This window comes from Octodon degus, unplaced genomic scaffold (assembly GCF_000260255.1).
Source record: "Octodon degus isolate 3935 unplaced genomic scaffold, OctDeg1.0 scaffold00144, whole genome shotgun sequence".
Classification (NCBI taxonomy): domain Eukaryota; kingdom Metazoa; phylum Chordata; class Mammalia; order Rodentia; family Octodontidae; genus Octodon; species Octodon degus.
The window spans coordinates 2,374,812-2,392,449 of record NW_004524720.1 but is presented as its reverse complement, the minus strand read 5'-3'; the positions used below and the strand labels follow the sequence as shown (position 1 = coordinate 2,392,449).

The window sequence follows — 17,638 nt, the reverse complement described above, 5'->3', positions numbered from 1 at the left end:
TATTTGTAAGAGAGGGCGACACATGAAGGGCCTGGGGCTTGGTCAGAGGCAGAGCACTGGGCAAGCATTCTCACGGCCCTGGGTTTGATCCACAGTGCCAAAAAAATACTTACAACAACAAAAATAAGTCTGTTATTTAGCAGACATTAGAATCATATAAACTGCAGCCGGAAACCAGTTTATAAAAGGATATACCCCAGGTCTCTTACATACCTGTACCTTGTGTTTCAGAAAAGGAAATATGCAAAAACAAAACACCTTCATGAGGATTTAATGTCTCTGAAATGGTTAATTAGCTGAAAAAGAACTCAACAAATCTGCCTGGGAACCTACCCTGATTAAGGGGAAAGGTTTAGACTGGATAGACCAAAGTCAAAATAATAAAAAAAGAAAGGAGTCATGAGCTCACAGGCTCGCAAGGAAAATACTGCGAGGTATGAAGCAGATGCTGCAGCTGCACAGACGAGAGCATGTGCGAGTGCGTCAGGAGAAGCAGAGCTAAGTGTAGATGGCATCTGATTTGGGTGACACCGACACGGTGTCCAACTGAATCTGGCAAGGAAGCACCCAGCCCATCGCTGGGGAAGGATGACCCACCACGCCCAGTGCAAGCATCTGGTCTCGAAGGAGAATCACTTCCGTTTTGGAAATCTCTGCAAACACTTGCTGCCAGGTGCTCTGAGCATAGCTGATAGCATGATAACGCCTTTTCCCCTGCTGGACATAGTGAGCAAATGAACTCAGCAGCTCTCCACTATCAGGAGGGAGCCGTCACCTACCTGGCCAGGTAGGAGACCAGCTCTCTACAGCAAAGGCACACACCGAGGGTGTGTGGGGCCCTGTCCCCTCAGCTCAGCTGATGACAGATTGTCCAATGTTTGTGATTGTCGCAAGCTTTTTATGAATAATGTCATTTATGTTGTAAAAAAGACAGTGATCTGGTTTGTATATACTGCAAAAATTTAGCTAAAGGCTGTCAGTATTTCACAGGCTGAGCCAAAGTATTACAACTTTGAGGCCCACCTGGACAACTTGAGAGACCATGTCAAAATAAAGCATAAGAAAGCTTAGGGATTTATCCACTGGTAGAGGCTCTGAATTCAATTACCAGAACCAAAATAAAAATAAAAATGTAGCCGCAATTTAGTAGCAGGAAATGACAACCAGTTCTCAGAAGAGCTAAGCTGAAGGTTATGAAGAGCAAGACTCCAGTGGGAAATCTCTGCCCTTGGGTTCAGATGCCTCCACATGCTCAAGAAAGGGAACAGCTGCCTCACTCACCTTCCAACGTTCATGGCAGGATATGAAGATGTAAGGTGCAAGCCCTGCACAAACCTCAACCCACTCAACAAAGGTAAATTACTACCAGATAGAGACTGTCCACCTCCACCTATTCAAAGTAATACAAGTCATGGTATCCTCAGCACTATATGAAGGAAGAAGATAATCTTCCTCAGTCTTTCCTGACAAGCAGGGCAGGGCCCAAGAGTGGAGTGTGACCGGTGCACAAGACGCAGACCTTAAGGAAGTGTCAGGTCACATGACAGCAGGTCAACTCCCCTCAATGCCACCTCTGGAGCCTTTTGGGGCTCAAGCAGTCCTGGCCCAGGAGCACAGAGAACAGATGAATTGCACAGGGGCTAGGAGTTCAGCCTAATGACAAAACACTTTTGTTTTATATTTTTATAAAATGCAATGTTCTATATTAATGTCACTTGGTGCTCTATTTTAAATCTTTTCATTTTAAGTATCATTTTGCCTCCAAAACTTCCAATAAATGTGATGCTCCATGAAGGAGCAGGACCAGGTTCATCTTGAGTTTTCAGGTGTCCTTTGGGCACACTGTAGTCAGTGCATTCAATTTCAAACGTATGTCAAGAAACAGTTTTAGAAGTGGAAAACTCAAACCCATGTCATGAGAATTATGACCCAATTCTGCAGCCATAAACTAACATACTGCCAATAACAGTAATTCTTTGTTTGTCTGCATTTTTTGTTTTATTTTGTTTATTGTGGTACCAGAGATTCAACTTGGGACTTTGTGTTTGCTAGGCAGGCACTTATGCCACTGAGCTATCTCCCCAGCCTGTTTATTTATTTTGGAACCTGGAAATAAACCCAGGGTCTTCACACTAAGCTATATCCTCACCCCTTTTATTTCATTATTTGTTTGTAACTTTGAGACACAAATCTTGCTGAATTGCCCAGGCTGGGCACACACCTGGCTTCCCTCTGCATCTGCCTCTCAGAGAACCAAGACCACAAGCATATGTCTCCGTGCATGTAGCTCTCGTCAATCAAGCTACTTAGCCTTGCCTGCCTGCCTGCCTGCCTGCCTGCCTGCCTGCCTGCCTGCCTGCCTGCATTTGGTGCCATGTAAAACTTTAAAGGCTGATCTTCAGAAAGTCACCAAGATTGTAGACAGAATGAATGTGAAATACAGCTTGAGCAGAAATCACTGGCAAGCATTCTTCAAAGAAACATAAAATGTCACTGCCAATGTTGCCTAAAATCCCCACTTGGCATTTTTTTCAACTAATTTTATGTCCTCTAAACTTATGTTGCCATGAGAGTTAGAACTTGCTGTTATGTCCCCCTAAAAGAGCCATTGTTAATGTTTCCTAAATCAACTAATGAACTGAAAAAAGTAGTCTTCACTATTAACAAATTAGAAGTTTAGCCATTTGACATATTTAGCCTTCCACAATTATGCAGTGAACTGTAAGCAGACACAATCGAAAATGTCAAACGAGTTGGAGAGTTAATATGTGCCTTCAAGTAACTAAATATTCTTAAACTATGTCATAATTATTTCCTATCAATATCATTTAAAAGTCATTTCAGACTCAATAAACAGTATACTAGGATATTAAACAAGTTAGACGGCAGGACGGACAGATGATTCTGTGGAGAATGCAACCACATCCTGACCCCCAATTGTTATTAAAATTCCAGTTATTAATCCTGTCTTCCTGGCCTTTTGTTTTCCTAACATTTTCATCAAAGATGAGGGCGATACTGTCGAGCTGGAGAAGCCCACTCTTTCTGCCGAAGGCAGGACAGCTGTGGTGCTTGTTTGGCTGCATTCGGATTCTCTCCGCGCCCACACCACCCTGAGGTCACACAAGGCCTCACCATTTCTGCAAATGTCCCTTAGGGAAACCAACGCCACACTCTACCCCTGCGAGACATTTCTTTTCACCAAGGTGGCTCTTCCTAAAGCCCCAAGCAGACCTGCTCTGAAGGCTGCCTGCTCAGCTTCCTCCACGGTGGTCATTCACAGCCTTGTGTCCCCAGGATGGACACTGCATAGATCTAAACTCAGTAAGTCCTAGATCTTAGTAAAGATCTCTGTAGCTACGACTCTCCCCTTCAGAGAAAGACCAACTGTAGCAATGCACTCAAATCCACATCTGTGCATTATAAATGGGCTATTTTCCTGTGCCCTATGGCTACTCCTGTTTAGTCCCTCCACGCCAAAAAAAAAAAAAATCAAAGCTGAACTATTGTCATGTGGGCTTGAACATAGCTCTATTTTTATATCCCGTATTTAAAAAAAAAAAGAATTAAAGAAGACAGAAAAGCTGTATATGAATTTTCCAAAGCCCAAATAACAGGTGAACTTATTCTGGGAACACCTGAAGAACTGACAGCTAAATGCACCAGATCTTTGTGAATTTACATGGGGAGGAGGGAAAAATAACCAAGGGACTGTTTTATTTTGTTAATACCATTGCTAAAATGTCACGCAAATGACTGTCAGGGTATTAATGTTGACACAAGTCAAGAAAAGTGTGCGAAGTATAAATGGATAAGCAAAGACAGAATGAACTCTTAGCATTTTTAAATATGATTGTGCTGAAATATTCAGAGAGGACCCCAGAGAAAGGCCAATAAGAAAATGCTGCTCTAATACTTTACATGGTTTGTAATGATGATTGCTTCAACCTTACAAGAGGGCTTTTCCCTTTGCTTACTGAAGTGTGTAATTACTAGGTGTGTCCATTAATGTGCTTTCACATTTGTGAGCCATGCATTGACTCAACTGTATCAATTTTGTCTTCTACTTTGAAAGACAGAGGGAAAAAAAAAAAAAAGCAAAGAGACTGTCCCCAAAATCACGACTTTAGAAGTGCAGAACAGGGGGGCTGGGAGATGGCTCAGTAGAATAAGTGCTTCCCTGGCAAGCGCAAGGGCCTGAGTTCAATCCCCAGTTCCGCCAAGAAAAAAAAAAAAAAAAGAAAGAAAGAAAAAAGAGGTGCAGAACATTTTCAACAGTAGTAACACTCTAGAAAAAAACCTTAATAAAGCCACCTCCCAGGCCCAGAACACATGAACTATTAGTTTTGCACCCAATTGTTGCAATCAACTTGGGAATTTCAGATTTATTTACTAGAACAACAATTCATCCAATTAACACAGATCTAAAATAAGTAGTAAATAACAAAACTTAAAAAGAATGAGTAGGGATATCTGGTTAGTGGTAGTTTTGTTGTTATTTTGGCTAAAGTATTATCCACAGCCCTTGAAGGCTAAGGCAACTGAGCAAGTTCACAGGATTGGGGTATAATTTATTAGAAGAGTGATAATTAAGAGTATAAAAGCAATAAAAATGGAAAACTGCCATAAAGAATTGATTAACTGTGCTGATAGGCCACATAAAACATAAAATAAAAGGTGATTGCAATTAACTACTGTTTGCCAACTCTGGGTTAGGTGCTTACCAGTCGGCTGAGTCGCTGATTGCAGCCTTAGCCCACACAGAGGCATCTGTTGTCACGAATCCCACATCATCATGTGAGCTGGAAGAGGACTGGTCAGAGAGATGAGGAGGAAGCACAGGTAACCTGTCATCCTCTATAATGATAGTGTCATCGTGGGGCATGTTCACGGTGGGGGACAGCTGGTATTTACCTGTCCAGTGGAAAGAAGAACAAGAGAAATTCTAGACATCGATCTAAGTGCTACATCTATTCATTTTAATATCTGGTGATAGCAGAAAGCATCAAACTCCCACACATCTGCTTAATCCACTAGAACAGTAGAATTTAAGCACAGGTACTTCTTATAAAGTATCATCAGAGACTGAGAATATGTTACTCTTGAGTGATGGCTAGGTAGCTAAGGAAACATTATGGAATTCCTCTAGGTTTCCTAAAGACAAGATGATCTCCAAAGTGTAACTGTAGATTTAAATTGTAGTTCGTAAGCTACAAAAGTCCTTTGCAAATTTTTACCAGAAAATTGAGAGGCAACTTGTAGTGACATACATCACTCACTCATTCATGCACTCATGGGGCAACTAGTGCATGCCAGGCCAGATCAGAAGACAGAATCTGGCCATGAAGAGCTCACAGCCTGGTAGAAGAGGAGAATATGCACGAGCCTGGTGATGACAGGCACAGGGTGGTGTGGAGCTTGGCTGAAACCCCTGACACACCCTTGTGCCTGGGAAGCTGTGAACCTTGAGCACGAGGAACCTCATCAGACATTCGCTTTCAGAGTTGGGCTCTCAATGAGGAAGTTGATCTTCTCCTCTCCAAGAAATGATGTCATTTTGGACACCAGCAACAATATCATGAAGTGCACAATGAAGAAAGGTCCATGGTGCACTTGGTGACAATTCAAAGATACTCCTAGAATCAAGGCTTAGGGGAGAGGAGGTGAAAGGTGTGATCTCGAAGTTTAAAAAAAAAAAATTAGGATCAGAAAGTGCTGGATGTTTTGGGGCCATAACTGAAGAACCTACATGTTCTGAGTTATTCAGTGAAGACAGTGTTTCAGGTAAGGACAGGTCTGTAATGGTCCAGTCACTTGCAAGCTACCTGCTTAGGCTCATAGGTCAGCACGACGGTGAATAATGTACTATTTTGCCACATTACAAGTCTTTCAGCATCCTTCCAAAACCTTGTATCATGCTTCTTCTGTGCAGCAATGAGCTGACAAGTCTTTGGTCCATATCCACACCTTGGGTGAGGTCATGCTCACAGTAATGTCGCAACGACATGGCATGGCCCAGGAGCCCATACTTCTGATGGAGCAAGGTGACCTGACGATGTCCTGGTCTTCCTCACAGGGGGAGAAAAACTCACTGAAAACCCAATTTCAGAATCTGTTAAATCGGCTCTCGTGTTCTACCCAAGTAAAAAGCAGACTGTGCTGCCGTCATTTTATAGTGTGCATGTTTTCTTTCTTATAAATTAGTATTCAAAATAGCACAAGGGCAATTTGGACAGGAAGATTAACATTAGTCTTGGATCTACATTTAACAATAAACATTCATAATGAGAACTTTTGGAGTGGCATACATAGGCTTGAAGGATTTCATTAAGAACAGAATATATTTTTCTAGATATTTCAGCACAACAATAACTATATATCTTTCCAAGACAGCCCATACAAGCAACTTGCCAGAAATTTTGAATATATTCATTATTTAGCAGGAACCACTCCATTACAGTAACATGACATTGAAACTTCACTGGCATCCTTTCTAGAAAAACTTTCAACTTTGATATCAAATGAACCATTCTAACAAACTAAGAAAGCTGCAGATTTATATGAATGCTCATAATACAGATGCAAGTCAAACATAAAACATGCTCATTTATCTTTCTTCATTTCAATTCACTCATTCCTTCCTACCTAGTTTTAGGATATGAGTTTGGAACCCTATTCACCAAAAGCACTCATAAATTAGGACATCCTAGCACAGCTGGCCAAAGGCATGTTTCCCTCTACAGACAGACCCTCCGGCCCTCTAAAACTCTACATGAAGTTATAAAACCAGGGTTGCCACTGACAGACACTTCACTGCAGTGACTCATGGGAGCATGACACAACATTAATGAAGTCTTCACCCAGGTATGATGTGTGGAAGGGAGAATCACAGAATAATCATCCTGCACACATTTTTAAGCAAAAACTTAAAAGCTCTTGCAATGACATAATATATTCTGAGGGATAGACCACTAAGTACAAAGGCACACTGATTAATTCATATGATAAATCCTTTTCTTATAATGTTGTTCTGAATAGAAATATTGTACTTTAAATGATCCAAGATTTTATACACATATTCATGGTTAAGAGGTCTCTCCGAGAAGACAGGAATTTAGCATTTTTTCCCATCTGTGATTCTGGAGGCTAATATTCCTCAAGATGTGATTATTCATATTTTCCATCAATTTTCCACTTCTTAGCATGCTTGCCAGGAATATGTTTTGGGACATGGCTCCAGGGATAAACTGGGTTGTAAACAACAAAGTCACCTAACTATATTACCAGGCTTTACCAAGTTAAGACCATAATCTCTTAATTATGTTTGCTGGTACTTGGCGCATACATAAGCATGAAATCTTTGAAGAACGATTTGAGAAGGCTTTGATCTGTTTTTTGGGGGGTTTTTGTTTGTATTTTAGGGAAGGGTGTACAGGGTGTTCAGGGTGTCATTCCTAGAGCAGACTTGTAGTGATCCGCCTGTTTACAGCCTCCCAAGAGCTGGGATTACAGGAGTGTGTCACCGCCCCAAGTCTCAATTACCATTTCAGTGCGCCCTAAGAGTGGGACTGCCACTACAGGCCCAGGGATAGAACCCCTAGCCCTTGAACCTGCTTGCAGGTGTTTTAATTCGCTGAACTATTTGGCGGGCTCCCTTTGATCTTTTTTTTAATGGACAAAATGTTTTTTTATCATCAATTAGCTAATCAACCTATACAACCTAAGCAGTAAACCAGTCAATATAGAAAGACAATGAGATACAAAATGATGGTTCACTAAACATTTATTCATTGGTAAATTTACATAAAATGCAATACCACGCATGATACTGGAAACAGAAGAGAGGAGGAAAACTGTGCCAGTGCTAGGGCTTGCAGGAAACATCAATGGCTCATTTTTATATGTCAGATTTCTAACAAGATGAAAATGTTCTGAACATAATCATTACTGAAACTCACCACAAATGTATGAAAATTGAAACAACTGAGATATATTCTGAAATGGATATAACAGATTTTAGTTTGTGCTTTAAGTAAACATTATTCAGATAAAAAGTTGGGGAAAAATTAAGATTCTCTGCTTCCAAATATCAACTTGTGATGCAGTTTATGGATTGATCATGTTGGTTAAATCAGCCCTGTCTAGGATTTCTTTGCTAGATAAAGTGGTCTAGTAGTTGGAAACACTTTGATGAATGTTCGATGCTACTCTAAAATTCAGAACAGAGGACATCCACTCAATACATAGGACACCTGGAGAGAGCCTGCCCTTGGCCACAATTCTGCTCTATGCAGCCCACAGCCAAAAAGATACATTAGGTGTGAGGAATGTGGGACTCACAACACAGAAAACCATACACCCATACTTAGGTTAAAAACAAAACAATTATGGGCTACTGGACTCTTTTAGAATATTTTGCTGAGCTTACATACCTATAATATTCAAATAACAGAACTTAACAAATAAAGGGCATACAGATGAATGTCCATTTTGTATCTGTGTATTCAAAGTGGTTAGGATAGATATATAGTTGCATTCTCTTAATGAATAGAGGGATTTGTTCTAATGGTGTTTGTAAATAGGATATCATGTCCAAATCTTGTACAGCAATTAACCACTAGGAAGAATGTATGCAATGTGTGAATTATTGAAACTGTCCTACCAATTTGATTTGAAACTGTCTCATTGCTATTTGTTTATCAATAAAATTATGGGGAAAAATAAAAATAAAAACAAAACAAAACAAAAAAGATACAGGTTCAGTCAAGCCATTTCATTTCTTTGGTCTCTAAGTCCCAAAAATAAAAATAGAATGGAGTACATAACCTCTAAGGTAGTCTCAAAGTTGAACTTTAAATTTTAGATCACAGTGGTGGCCAGGATAAAAAGATTCTCTTTTTCTTTCCCTGGGTATTTGACACATGGTCTTGCTACACCTTGTGTTCACCATGCCCATGCTGGCTGCAGCTCAGAGCCATCCTCCTGCCTCAGCCTCTTGAGTGTGGGGGACTTGAGGTGTGCGCCACCACACCAGGCCTGAGTGCATTCTGGACATCATTAAATGCCTTTGCTTAAAGAATGAAAACCTTGAATAGATGTGAATAAAGAATGACTCTCATGAACACCATTCACACTTAATGTATGACTTCTACATTCCCCAGGGAGAGCTATTTCCAGAAAGAGGGAATAGCAGAAAGCAAAATACAACAAAAATCATCATGGGGCCAGCCAAATAGCTCAGCAGATTAAAGCACCTGCAAGCAGGCGCAGGGGCCTGCCGCCCCACCCCCAGGGCACACAGTTGGCTACTGAGACTGGGCTTGGTGGTGTGCACCTGTAATCTCAGCACTTTGGAGGCTGTGAACAGGAGAATCACTACAAGTCAGATCTTGTAGTGAGACCATGAACACCCCATAGACCCTTCCTTAAAATACAGAGAAAAAAAATTTTTAAATCATCATAGTATCTTGGGACTTCGGGTTCATTTGTTAAATGAGAAAGTGCATGCCCTGTGAACATCTGACATCCTTCCAGGTAGAAGTCTGTTCCTTTTTAGGTGTTTTATTACATGCCTCTCTCTTGGGATGTGTTCCCATAGACATAGATCAGAAGGCCTCAAAATTCTCTTTGGTGGAGGGAATAGTTTATGTGAAAATTTGCACTCTTCATATAAATATAATCAGTTCTTAGTGTCATCACTTAGAACTCAACACAGAGCTTTCTTCCTCTCCCACAGCAAACACCAGCACATCCACAGCCTTCGATCTACCCAGGAGTGATTTTAAATGTATAAGGACAACCACAAAACAAGGATCAGAGATTTGTATGCACCTGGACATTGTACACCTCCATAAACAGTAGTGCTATTCATGTAAGCTAACAAATTCAATACTTTTAAATCTTATACGTGGTATCCTGTTTTGGTATTTGGTTGCAAGGCAACTTCTTTTATAGGACATCTAACTTTGAGCTTTAACTAACTTCATAAGCAGCAGTTGATTCCTAGGATAAGAATGCACACAGACTAAACAGTTCTCAGGTTTATAAAATGCCAGATCAGTCAAATTAACCATAAGATAAAACTGCATAGGATATGTAGTTCCCAGCACAACATATATAAGACTTTTAACAAGCCAATCATAAAATGCCTATTGGCCTGTTACCAAATGGTAATAAATCTGTCACCCTTGTCCCCCAGCCAAAAGGAGAAAAGAACATCCACAGTACATGATGAAGCATGGAGATGGGTGGGGCAATCCTGGCGCAGGGAGGCAGCCAGAGTGCAAGAGTTCATCCCATACCCAGGAGGAGGAGGAGCAAACAAAGGCAGCTAGAACACAAACCACACAGGACTAACACAGTCACAGCTACCAAAACCCAGGGAGAGACTACTGAGAATACAAAGGATTCCTCAACCCGCATGCACGGCATGTCAACAAGTCACTACATGAAAACTTGGAAGGGTTTTTTGGTTTGTTTTTAGTTTTAGGTTTTCGCCTTCCTCTGAAGCATCAGGGGGTGGAGGCAGGATGCAGCTTACAGGAACTGGTGGACCAATGGTCTGATTCAGTATGGCAAGTCCTATGTTCCTATAATAAAGGGGAAATTACAGCGTATCACTTTGTATGCACGCAGATCTAGGGACACAATGCACTCATACATACCCTTCTCTCTTAAGGGGTCTGAAATTTCTTCAATAGAAAAGAATTTAACACAAATTTTACACCAAAGCCAAGAAAGTATGGAAAATCCAACAGTAGTGACAAATAATAACTAATGGTAATAAGCTACGTAGAAAGCCTCACCAACAGGTCATCAAGCCGAGAGATGACTCATCCTTCCCTGCCTTTCTCTTAGATCAAGCAGGTAAAAAGAAAAATGCTGACAGAGTAAACCAGAGAGTCGGCATGTCCAAATTGCATTGGCACCAAGATGAGAAATCAAGAACTTAGCAATTTATCCCAACAAGAAAGCTAGGACTAGTAGAAAGAAAATTTTGCTAGTCAGGTTGATGTGTTTTTTTCCATCATGTCCTGTTCTTTGAAGGCAGAAATTGTTTCTTACTCAACTTTTGTCTACAGCAAAAACATGTACACACTGTCTACCCACCGGTAGACTTTCCATAAGCACCATGGATGCATTAAACCAATTATTGTTTCAATGAAGCTCCATAATGGAAACTTGAATTGTATTAAATTCTGTGACTAGTACTCAAGATAGAGTTAAATTTAGGGTTTCACTTTAAATGAGAACCTTGCAAAATCTATCAGCAATACAAGTGTTTTATGTCAGGGGTTATTTCCACCAAAATCGCATCTAATGTTTTAAACTTAAAAAGTGTTACAAGCTAATCTCAAATTGAGCAATTCTTTACAATCCAGCCACTCCCATGGCCGAGCACGTCTTTCTTAGCTGCATCTGTTAGTGGAGGGCTGAACTGCTGCAGAGCAAGCGCTAATAACCTCATTACCCACCAGGGGCCATGCAGAGAGTGTGGCATGGAATCCAAACAAAGGCTACAGAAGGCGAGTTCAGGATTGAAAACTAAGCTGTGAAAAATTAGAAGTACATTTAAGATATATTTGTATCCTGCTAAGAATAAACCAAATAAATAGGAATATTTCACATAGATGTGAGTCTATATGGATATACAGTTTTCTTCTCTAGGCAATGCAGCGAATGATGTAACTTTATGAATCCTTCTCGCCATAAACTATTGAATTTTGATTTTTAAGAAACACAACTTCATTCATCTCCAATAAGCTAAGAATATCTTCATCACTGAAAAGCATTTCTTTATGATCCTCTTCTTTTTTGTTCTTCCCACGTGTTCTGGGATCTAAAACTCACTTAACAAATCAATGTATTGATTTCCTCTTCCACATTAGCACTTCCTGAGTGACTTAACGAACCTGTGCTCCCTCCTCTTGAAAACACAGGCTTCCTTTGCATTAATATTACATTAATAACCTCTCCATGAACCAGTGAAGGCATAAACATGAGACGAGATAAACAGAGTTCACCTGACTCACCCATTATCCTACTGAGCGCAGCGTTTCTGGTGGGTGATTCCTCGAGCCCCTCGAGGCCACTGTAGAGCGAATGGGAAATTCTCCGCTCTCTGTCATCCAGCACGGTTTCGATGGGAAGCTCAGGTCCAGGGGGGCTCCCAGGTGACCTCAGCTAGGGAGGAAGGAAGCGCAGGAAGAGTCAGTACTGGAGGCCCATTCTCAGCATGGGGGGATTATAACAACTTGCCCAAGGCCTGCATCCAACTGGGTACCAAATGAACTAGAACTTTTCACCCTGTACCAAAATAATTTGTGATGACAGCTGTGCCTAATGACCAACTTTCTGTGCCACTTTACACCGTGCCTCCCATGAAGTTCTGTCAGATCTCAGCCACTGGAGGAAAAATATGTACATTAAAAGCTCCCTTTTTAATCTCATCTTGTTGCTTATTTTTTCAGCTTGACTGTTAGTATCTGTTGAAGTCAATTTAAGTTATAGTTTAATTTAGAATTCTGTAATGGTTGCTACTCTGTAGAAGGCATGCTCTGCAAGAACAGAAGCTAGACTTGCACTGTAATTTTTGTGCCTACAGAATGCTTAATACACCATACAATTAACACAACAATTGTGTGTGTGTGTGGCCTCTACTTGTCAACTCAGGTATCCCCAACAATACACTGGCTCTGAAATTTCTTTAGGTAAAGCTTCATAACAATCACAGTTTCAACTTACTGTAAACATTAAGTCTGAGCAGTAGGTAGCCAAGACAAGCATTTTAAGAGTGTGCTCAGCAATCCAGAAGCAAGAACCCACTACATAGTGTTAGGGAAGCATACAAAGTAATAAGTGATAAACATATAATCTACTAAGGAACAACAAATCATCAATTTCTATGACCATGCACTGAAACAGTATGTGGCACTCCTTCACACTGATTCTTTACAGAGCTAGAAGGAAGAAAAGCCAGACAGCAGGGAACATGCTTAGAACCCTAACACCTGGGAAGCTGAAGCAGGAGGATCACTGCACGTCTGAGGCCAGCCTCGGCTACAGAGCAAGTTCAATGGTCCCCCAGACTCCCTGTTTCAAAAATGAGAAAATCACACACCAGTGAAATCAACTTGTTCCGAAGGCCCTGAAACAATCTGCTGCAAAGGAGAGGGAGTGGCCGGCCCGCCCCATGCAGCACAGCCACACAGCTGCTGCGGCTCCCTCTTCGGAACAAGTTATTATTTCTGTTCAAAGTTATCATGTGTTTAATATAAATGAGATATTTAATGAAGTTGCGAGGTGCAGACTTATCTCTCCCAGTTTGGTAAGTACTGGGGAGATTTAATGCATTGTAGGGTCAACACAATTACAACTGGAAGCCCATCAAGCTGCAGGAGAACAATAAACTTGCAGTGCCAGTGAATTAGACCTAATAAGGTTTAAATTGTGAAATGAGGCTTTGTTTTAGTAGGTTTAAAAAAAAAATGGCACATAACGGACAGCTTTACTGAAAAGTAAATTAAATAGTTAACATGGCAAATTAATTTTTAAAAAATCGTGAAAGAATACAATGCCTAAATTCCAATATTCTGGGGAGGTAAAAGAAAAAGCAAAATATCATCTTCTACCATTAAGACCAAGTCCTTTTTTGAGGGGAGGGTATACTTTGTATGGTTTTTAGTTGAGGTTTATGTTTTGGTTTTGGTGCTGGAGACTGAAATCGGGGCTTCCAGTTTGCTAGGCAAGAGTTCTGTCACTAAGCTAAATCCCCAGCCTCAAGTCTGTTTTTAAAATTATGAGATTTTAAAAAAATCTTAAGGCACAACACTCCCAATCCTTCACAGACAACAAACAGCGTATCATGTTGATAAGACAAAGGGCAGAAGTATGACCTTAAGATACAGAAACAGATTCAGAAGACTCAAAGAACGTTTTGAGGTGAACATCATACATGACTCATCTGAAAAACAAAAAATTTGCTGGGGGTGGTAGTACACTCCTGAGGCAAGGCCAGGAGAGCTCAAGGCCAGTCTGAATGACAAAGTGAGACTACTTAAAACACACAAAGAAGACTGGGCTGTGCCTTTCACCTGAAAAATGGGCTCTTTAGGGCATGGCAAACTAGCTGTGGAAGTGGGTTTGACCTGTGGGTCACCAAGTGCCAGGACACAAGCTTGCAGAACAGCTCCTGAAGGTGGAGCCAACCACAGAGTGCTACCCTCCAGTTCTTCTCAGAACACCAGCACATTTTGGTGGGACAGCCGAGGCCGACATCAGCCGGGCAGTAGGAAACACAAGAGGTCAGGTGCCACAGAGCTCTGGCAACCCTGCTCTTCTCCAGTACTCTGCTCTCCTGCTGGAGTGAACACATATTTTTTACTTTTACTTGGCCCTAATTCACTCTGCAGAGCATGTTTCTTTCCCTACCTTTAATGAACATTAGCCTTTCACACTCCTTTATTCCAATTCCTTGTTGTCATGGTTCAGGGTTTTTGCAAGATGAACAATATAGTACAGGACACATCTTATAATAGTATTTTATAATGAATCACCCAAGAATCATTTACAACAAGTGCAGGAAATCTACCCACACACTAAATAGTAAAGAATCTAGTTGAGGACCTAGATCCTAATATCCTGCATAAGTCCAGCTGAGACCCTGGAGCTCATAACAATGCCTCCCACAAGTTCAATTGGAGGCCTAGAGTTCATAACAAAGTTTCATGTAGGTCTGCTTCATTGATCTGTGCTGGAAAGGCCCAAAGGTCAGTGGTGGAAGTTAGGAAGTCTATGCCAGGGGGATGAAGGATCTGCGCTAGCAGGCTGAGGGATCTGAACTGAAGCTAGGAAGCTACGCTCAAGGTAAGCACCAGAGCTCCCCCAAAAGTACCACAGCCATCTTTAGCAAAAGTGAGGTCCTGAGCTCCTCCAGCGATGAGGAAAGCTGAGTTCCCATCTGGAAAGCCAATGCAACGAGCTTCATGAGGCTGAGCAGAGCACCATGTTCCCCTCTGAGGCCAGGAATCAATGCTCAAGCTGAGGACTCAAGCTTCTCCAAAGTTTATCGGGAAAGCCAGCATGAAAAGGTCCTCCAGAAGTACAGCCCAAGAGGACCAGCAGCTTCCAACAGCTCCAACAGCTTCTCCAAGTGGCATCCCTAACAGCAGCAGCTTCTCCTATTCTGCCTTCATGCTGCTGGCAACAGCCCTCTTGTGGGCCTCCCACACCCAGCACCAGGCTAGTTTAATTCAGCAGGATGTAATAAGTTGACCATCAGTTAGAAATCCACTACACTGTTCAAGATAAGAACAAAGAAGTCTTTGAAAGGAGACAGAAGAACCCAGTGACACTTTTACCTGGGAGTTATTATCTTCCTACCTGTGGGGGGCCATCATATTTCAATAAACCAAGTCCCAACTGTCTATAGGTTTATACGTTCCACAGATTTGCACTAAGAAGAGTCCATGAATAGTCCCAGCTCCATACTATGATAATACCTCTCTCACAAAGATCTGCATTCTATTTTCTTGAACTGTGTACTTTTAAACTTTGTCTAATAAGCATTTTATGCCTCTTTGAAAATAAGTAAAACTATGAGGTTTCTAAATGAGTACATGAACAAAACACACGTGTTTAGCTGGACATGGTAACATAGGCCTGTAATATGAGTATTCAGGAGTCTGATGCAGGATGATAGATTCCTCTCAGCCTGGACCACACAGTGAATTCAAGGCTAGCCTGAAATAGACAGCAAGACCCTGCCTCAAAAAATAAATAAATAAATAAATAAATAAATAAATAAATAAATCAAATAAAGTGAAACCCTCACACTTGTTATATACTTCTCTACATAAGTCCTGTCTGCTAAACAATAATTATGAGAACTTAAACACACCTTCACGTTTGCTAAAAATATATTTACTTCAAATATAGAATTCTGCAATTTTATAAATGAGAAAACCTTCACAAACTTGTTCCTTCATAAAGCAATCCGTAAGTATTCCAAAAAGCTATTTTTAAAAAGTCAAATGAAGACTCCATTAAAAATGAACACACAGGCTTTTAGGAGAAAAACAATAAAGTGTCTGTTCAGGAGCAGCCCCACGCATGAACATTTCCCAGGCAAGGATTCCACACCTCCCCTACCTCAACTCATGTCTAATTTGCATCTGAAAAGAACTATTTAAATGAAGACATCAATAGCCTCCTACATAAATATTTAACAGAACACACAATGCCTTTTAATTTCTGCAGTTTAAAAAAAAAAACTGATTGGGGCACAGAGTTTTGTTTTAAATCTTTTGATAATTTCTTTTGCTGCAAGAAAATGAGTTTCAGAGAGGGGAACCTGCTAGGTGGCACACTAGCTGCAGGAGGAAGCAGAGTTATGTCCCGAGATTAAGTCCTTAATGAAATTAAACTTAATTAGAAGAGGAAACCAAGTACACAGGACTGTACTTCTCATGTCCTTGTCTCTTCGTGGCTGAAAGTGCAAAACTTTGGTGATCTAACACGTCAGGCCCAGGCAGCAGCTGTTTGGGCTCTCAACTTTATCCTACAGCAGCTTTTCTACCTATTAAAAACCAAAATAAGGTCTAAATCAGGCATAGTGATACCTGCCTGCAGTTCCAGCAAACCAGAGAATCACTGTGAGTTCAAGGCCAACCTGAGCTACACAACGAGTTCAAGGCCAGCCCAAATTACATAGTGAGTCCCCATCTTAAAAAAATAACAACAAAAAAAAAAAAAAAAAAAACAACCAAAGTTAGGTCAAGGTTGCAGCAAGAGAACCAATACTGATGGAAGCATGATACATTATTTTACTTCAGAAATTTGGAGGGGGGCTGGGGAGATGGCTCAGTAGAATAAGCACTTGCCCGGTAAACACAAGGGCCGGAGTTCAATCCCTGGTTCCCGCGGGGGGATTTGGAAATGTGTATTACAGATCAAAAGCATTCTCATCTTTTGACTCTTTGATCAGAAATATATTTCACCCCCACATCTCATGTTTTTTTTATTTTATGAAAAAACAAAATTTCAAAACAAAACAAAAGGAGAATAACAATAGTTAATATATTGCACATTATTATCTTCAAAGTAGTTACTCAGGGCACAAGATATGGGCATTAAAAAATTTCCTGAGCACCACTAGGTAAGTGTTTTACTTCGCGGTTGCCATCCCAAGGAAATACAAGCTAAGTCAATAATAAAGATCCTTGTGAGTCCCTGTTGGGCATGGCCAGATGGCTTTGGCAAGTGAGCATGCCCTGTCAACCACAGCCAGCCAGGATGCAAGTGCTCAAGCTCTACACCTGGGGCAAATCGGAAACTGCTGTCTTTAATTCTTCTGGCAACCAAGCAGGCTTTTGCTAGGCTGGCCTAGATCTGACACAGCCCGAGGAGCAGAGGGTGCAAACGATGGCGGCCATTAACCAAGTGGCCCTGTGCTCTTTCTCAGGAGCCTGCTCTCACTCTGCAGAGCATTCTTTTCTTTCCCCACCTTTAATAAATACAAAACCTTACTACCTTTTGCATATTTCCTGTCCAATTCTTTATTCAGGACAAGAACCAGGAAAAAAAATCTCTTGAAGGAGTCCACAGCACTCCAGAACCCCACTAACACTATTATAGCTTT

General features: G+C 41.0%; 1 protein-coding gene across 15 annotated transcripts in view; it reads right to left on the bottom strand.

Annotated features, from left to right (window-relative positions):
* The window catches only part of Pard3 (par-3 family cell polarity regulator), a 543,836-nt gene that overhangs the window by 225,172 nt on the left and 301,026 nt on the right, over nt 1-17,638 (bottom strand). For 14 of the 15 annotated variants that reach the window (XM_023701951.1, XM_023701947.1, XM_023701952.1 and 11 more), the window contains 2 exons: nt 12,033-12,183; nt 4,725-4,914 (listed from right to left, as the gene is read on the bottom strand). In XM_023701951.1, coding sequence (XP_023557719.1) covers nt 4,725-4,914; nt 12,033-12,183 — 341 coding nt within the window. Of the gene's footprint in view, nt 1-4,724; nt 4,915-9,409; nt 10,590-12,032; nt 12,184-17,638 lie in introns of those variants that run through there. The other variant, XM_023701950.1, reaches the window with a different exon arrangement.